The sequence below is a fragment of the Raphanus sativus genome, chromosome 1 (genome assembly GCF_000801105.2).
Source record: "Raphanus sativus cultivar WK10039 chromosome 1, ASM80110v3, whole genome shotgun sequence".
NCBI classification, from domain to species: domain Eukaryota; kingdom Viridiplantae; phylum Streptophyta; class Magnoliopsida; order Brassicales; family Brassicaceae; genus Raphanus; species Raphanus sativus.
This window is the reverse complement of record NC_079511.1, coordinates 14369120-14375119: the sequence shown is the minus strand read 5'-3', so window position 1 is coordinate 14375119 and position 6000 is coordinate 14369120. Positions and strand designations below refer to the sequence as shown.

Below are 6000 nucleotides of genomic sequence, written 5' to 3'. Positions count from 1 at the left end.
TTTTGAAAATCTCATGAGTACACATTCGATTAAGATTATACTAACTAATATAAGGGTTTTGTGTCCATATGGACAAAGTAGGAAGATTGATTTTGTGCACCACATGCAATATTATATACCTTTGTATTTTGAGTCTTAGATAAATGAACGAACTGAAAAGTAGCCAAACTATTTTCTAGTTGTTGAATATCTTCGAGATGGATTGCAAAAGTAGACTATTCTTCTAATTTCAAAATCATTTTCATCAATTGATAATAATCTGTTATAGAAGTGACACTATAATATTGTAGATTTTTCATACACTTCATCGCCTAAATTAAAGCTTCGAGCTCCGCATGCAAGGGTGAATGAGAAGCTCTAGTGTTTCTTACTCTCATCAAACCATCAAAACCTTCAAAATTATTGTACTAATTTTGTCATGAGAGTAAATCTTTATCTTTCCAAAAATCATCTTTGAAAGTTATGTCTTATGAGTAAAAGTGTAGAGAATTGATCTCCTAATAACACTAGATTTAGTTGAAATTAGATAATCAATAATAATTAAAAATTTTGAATGGATTTAAAAAAATAAAAATAAATCAATAACAATGGATATTACTAAACTTTTAAAAGTTTACGAATCAATAACAATGGAATTTCAAAACTACCAAAGTTCATGAAAGTTTACTTGCATTCTTTTCGCAGAATTGGTGGGTGCAACCAAAATGATTTATAGTAGGTATATTATGTCAAATAATAAATTAATTAATTTTTAATCTATATTTTAAAAGCACAAATATTGTTTAATTTTTTTATTTTTATCTTGTCTTTTCTCTCCACTCTTCTATTTTTATTTAGAATAAGGATTTTCGCTGTTAACTCTCATCTAGTCTTTTCGGTTCCCAGCATTTCGTTGAAGCTGTAAAATGTTTTTCTACTTTTTCTTTTCCTTTTCGCCGGTGATTCATCAGTGGTTTTGAATTTTGTTTTAGAACAATTGATGTGGTGGATTTAGGGCTTCTTTTCATGTCGTCTCTCACTAGGTGGTGTGTGTGTCTCTATATTTTTTTCATGTCTGGTTTTATTTAAAATAGGCCTCATCATGCTTTTTCAAGGGTTGCGGTTTTCACATTCCTTCTTGTGAACGCCGTTGATTATTTGATCGATTCTCATCAAACTGGAGGTAGTGAGCTGAAGGGTGGTCTATAGCAGTGAGAAGGGTCGAAGGTGCTTAAACTGTTGGGATTGTTGAGTAACATCAGTGTTTTGACGGCGATGACGAGTGTGTGAAAGTAATATCTGGTAGCGGCTAATTTTCATTTTTTTGCTAGATTGTATTATTAAGTCATCTAGGCAAAAAAGTTCTAAACAATGAGAATTAGCAAAAAAATGTAACGAATACAGTAGGGATCCAAAGTAAACTCACAAATCTATTTTTATCTGAATGACTAAAGATTTTTTATACAAAACTCCATATTTGCTTCTAGAACAGATGAGTCACAAAGGAGATAATCTTCCTATTAATCCAAAGATATCAAACTTCAGACTGAATTGAGAACGATTGGCACTCTCTTTTTAATACTTCAGTAGGAGTCACCGAGACAAGACAACTCTTTATATTGCTCCGTTGATAATAACATAATCAAAGAGATTACCGTTTAATAAAATTTTCTCATGTCTTTCGAAATAAACATAGTTTGAAGCAAGAATTTCAACACTATTAAATGAAGAACTATCAACGATTTAAGCCGAAAAAAACCGTCTCCACCATCTGCAGTAGATCTAGCAATTATGTTTTCTAAACAGTTCAATTAAACCAAAGTTATTGTCTTTCCAAATCCATTCGAAGAAACATACAAAAGAACAATCAAAAACTTTGATAGATTTAAAATTAATTGACAATCAAACAAATCAAATGACTGGAAGTAAATTAAACCAAATAAAGAGAAGTAAAATGAATCAAACAAACAGATGTAGGAGCTATAAAAGTCTTCATTTTTCGGCTTAAAACTATAAAAAATCTCTCTTTTCTCTCTTTTGATGGTTAGGGTTTTCTTGAAAAAAATGCATTCAATGGTAACAACAATTTCTATGACCTACACAACACTAACTCCTTTAAGAGACCTTGTCACATTCGGGTCCTGTCGGGTCCGGCCCAAACAAAATATCTAAAACACACAGAATACCTGAAAATATTTAAATACTCGAAAATATCCAAAATTTTATCCAAAATCTGATCCGAAGATATGATTAATACCCAGAATTTTATCCTATTATCCGAATTATATTTTTTGAAAATCTAAAATTTTATCCAAAACGAAACTATACCTTAAAACCCAAATCCCAAACTTAAAAAATATATGTAATACCAAAAATATATGTAAACACCCATATATACCTAATATATACTAGAAATTTTGGGTATTTCAGGTATCTCATTGTGTCTCAGGTTCGGGTCGTATCGGGTCCAATACCCGTGGATCTTCCATAACACGACCCAATCAGAGAAAATGGCATTATCCATACCCGATCTGAACCAGTTTTTTAGGGTCGGTTCGAGTTTTTGGTTCCTGGTAAAATGCCCATACCTAATCCTCTCTAATGTTCAATAAACTCTTTTCAGCGAGTCTTTCTATTCATAATCTTTCTCTAATGTTTAGTGTTTTATTTCACTATTGTGTTCTAATTTTCGGATCTTAGATCTTTGTCGTTTAGAGGTGGCTTTAACAGTTTTAAATTTTTTATTATAACCCAGTTTTTTAAGTTTTATATTTATTATAATATTTAGTTGTTAAATTTAATAAGTGATAGTTAAAGATAGTATATTTACCTATCTGATAATGTAGATATTCTAGAATTTTGAGCTTTTGTCCAAAATTAAAACTGAATTAGATAAATTTTTAATTTTATTTTTTAGTTTTTTAAAAAAAATGAATTAACATTAATTATAATATTTTAGAAAAATATTTTAATTATATAGTTAAAATAAAATAATAAAAATTCATTAAGTTTCATTACAATCAGTAGGAAATATATAAAAGTTTAAAATATTATTAAATCGCAAAATAATCTCATTTATAATGTTGTGATTCTATTACAATCTTATGTTTATAAGGAATTACCAAATTATCTATAATTAAAGTTTTAGGCATAGTTCAAAAATCTATGGTATTTTCCGTAAAATATAAATTAAATGTAATATTATATTTTAATATATGTACTTGTTTGTTTTTTTAGTTTCACAATACCCAACTAAATAGTAAGTTATTAAGTACACTAGCAAATATTGAATTTTTTTCATACACTATCATTTCAATTACCAAACAAAAACAACTTTTCAAAATGTCTCTCCTCTCTCGAATTTCAACACATTGATGTATCTCAAATTACTCTTGAACAATAATACTCCCTCCGTCCCACTTTAAGTGGTGTTTTAGGATTTTTATTTTGTCCCATTTTAAGTGATGTTCTCACTAATCTAGGTAGAATTTAATATGATTTGAATTTTATGACCAATTATAAAATATTGTACTTTTTTATTATTGGTTAAACTAGTTTTATTTAATGTATTTTTATGTTACCAAGATAAACTACATAAAAATATGTGTTTTCTTAATCTATGTGCAATAACCTAAAACATCACATAAAGTGGGACAGAGAGAGTATTAAATTACGTGGATACACAATAGACTTTAGAATCAAATTAAGGTAGACAATAATATTAAAAACAATAAATAAAGCAATTAAATTGAATATAAGTAAAGGTTATGATAGAGTTGAATAGGTTTTTATTCGAATGTTAATTTTCAAGATGGGATTTGATCATCACTGGATCCAACTAATGATGAAATGTATTTTCTCGGTACAGTACAAAGTTTTATTAAATGGTCAACCAAATGGACACATAATTTCACAAAGAGGACTACGTCAGGAGAATCCCTTATCTCCTTATTTATTTATTTATTATGTGTACGGAAGCATTGATAGTGAATATTAAAAAGGCGGAGAGAGAGAAACAACTGACGGGCATAAAGAGGGCTTGTCCTCCAATTTCTCATCTACTCTTTGGAGACGACAGTCTCTTCTTTTCCAAAGCACAAAGAGAGAATGCTAGACAATTCTTAGGATTTTAAAGGAATACGAAGTGGTATCAGGTTAGCAGATAAATTTTAAAAAATCTTCGATTCAATTTGGTCACAAAATTGAAGAACCCATCAGACAGGAACTACATGATATTTTAAGGATACAAAATTTAGGCGGAATGGGATCATATTAGAGAATCCCTGAGAATTTGAGAGGATTGAAAACACAAGTTTGGTTTTATTCAAGATCATTTAAATAATAGAGTAAATGGATGGACTTTCAAGTTCTTCTCTAAGGGGGGAAAGGAAGTGATTATAAAATATGTGTAACGGCTTTGCCGAACCATGTAATGTCCTGTTTTTACAAACCGAAAACGATAACGAAAAAGCTAATGAGTGCAGTGGCACAATTACGGTGGAGTCCAGTGGGCACTAGAGGTATGCATTAGAAATCATGGGATAAACTATGTAGTCCTAAGGATGACGGAGGTTTAGGGTTTAAAAACCTCACATATTTTAATACAACTATGTTTAGGAAGCAATTTTGGAGATTGATAGAGAAACCAGACACATTATTCTCTAGTGCATTCAAAGGAAGATATTTTAGGAACCAACTAGATCGTATTCGTCGTCCTACGGCTAGCATAGTATTGTCTCTGATAGATCTCTGGTTAACAAATGACTAATCAAAAGGTGGGATCAAGATCATCTATCTCAAAAGAATAAAAAATCTTCTTCTTTTTCTTTACTAACAATAAAGTATGTTAACCTAAATTCTAATAAAGCTTTAACAACAATAAAGTTTTTAAATTCTAATAAAGTATATACCCTAAACAATGGCTTACAAAAAATATAGATTAGTTCTAAAGCAGGAAAGAGGCAATCTTGTTACATGTGGAAATTTTTGGGCCAAAATTGATTCTGGAAATAGAGTCACCACACGTATCCGCGTCAGTGTCGAGCGGCAGCAAAGAAGGTGTCGATCGACACTCTTTCTAAAACTTGGCTCTGACTTCTAATTTCATAAAAAACTGAATTTTATTATCTTTAAACTCTAAATGGCTTTATGATCTCCACAATGCTCTATAACTTAGTTAGGCCTAAAAAAACTTTAAAACAGACTCGAAACATATATAGACTCTAAATAGAACTTATAATATGACTAAAAACCTGTAAAAACCATAGTATATCACACATCAAGAAAGAATAATAAAATAATAATCTAATTTCTTAACTATTCTTAAATTTATTTCTTCTTGTCTAGTCTTCTTGGATCTAGGTTTGAATCAAATTGTTGGAAAAGAAAATTCATCCCCTTTAACTGAGTTAGTAGACTCGCTCCGGATCAAGAAATTAAATGCACCAAAGGTCTTATAATTTTCTGCATAAGAAAATTCTAAGAAGAAAAAATATAGAGCATTTAGTATAATGTGACGTTGGAAAAGATGCCTCTAGTGTCAACTTTTGTCTGAAAATGTAACCCATTTTGTAGATATAACAACAAGAACAACGTGCGAAGATACTTTGTCTTCTACATAGACGATGGAGAATTCACTAGAGGTTAAGCCTGATCCTTCTATATGTCTCTATCTATATATTTTAACCAGACACTTAAGATTTGCTCTATGAAAACGAACTTACAATCTACTGGCCAAGTCGGCCGGATAAGACAGATATGTTTACAAAAATCAGTGTTATCGCATAAGTCTCTGGTGATTACACATGAATAGTGGTATAAGATTCTCAGGCTATCGCAAGAATCTGACCTTTTTGTGAATGGTTGGTTTTTGTGTCGCGGGCATGCTGCAACTTTTTCATGTGTGATATGAACTCTTACAAGATATGACGAGTCGAAAGACATGAGACACTGAAAAGACCAGATCACTAGATCTAGTTACTATTTTATATGATGTGAAGAAATGTTTTCTTGAGGAAACAG

At 30.4% G+C, this 6000-nt stretch overlaps 1 protein-coding gene across 1 annotated transcript; it reads right to left on the bottom strand.

The window, feature by feature from the left end:
- Positions 1-5223: 5223 nt before the first annotated feature.
- LOC108846122 (defensin-like protein 316) lies at positions 5224-5955 on the bottom strand (the record flags this gene model as incomplete). Its single annotated transcript, XM_018619335.2, has 2 exons — positions 5224-5231; positions 5703-5955. Coding segments are annotated over 2 exons (261 nt in total), but the record flags the coding sequence as incomplete, so codon positions are not given.
- Between the last annotated feature and the right edge of the window lie 45 nt (positions 5956-6000).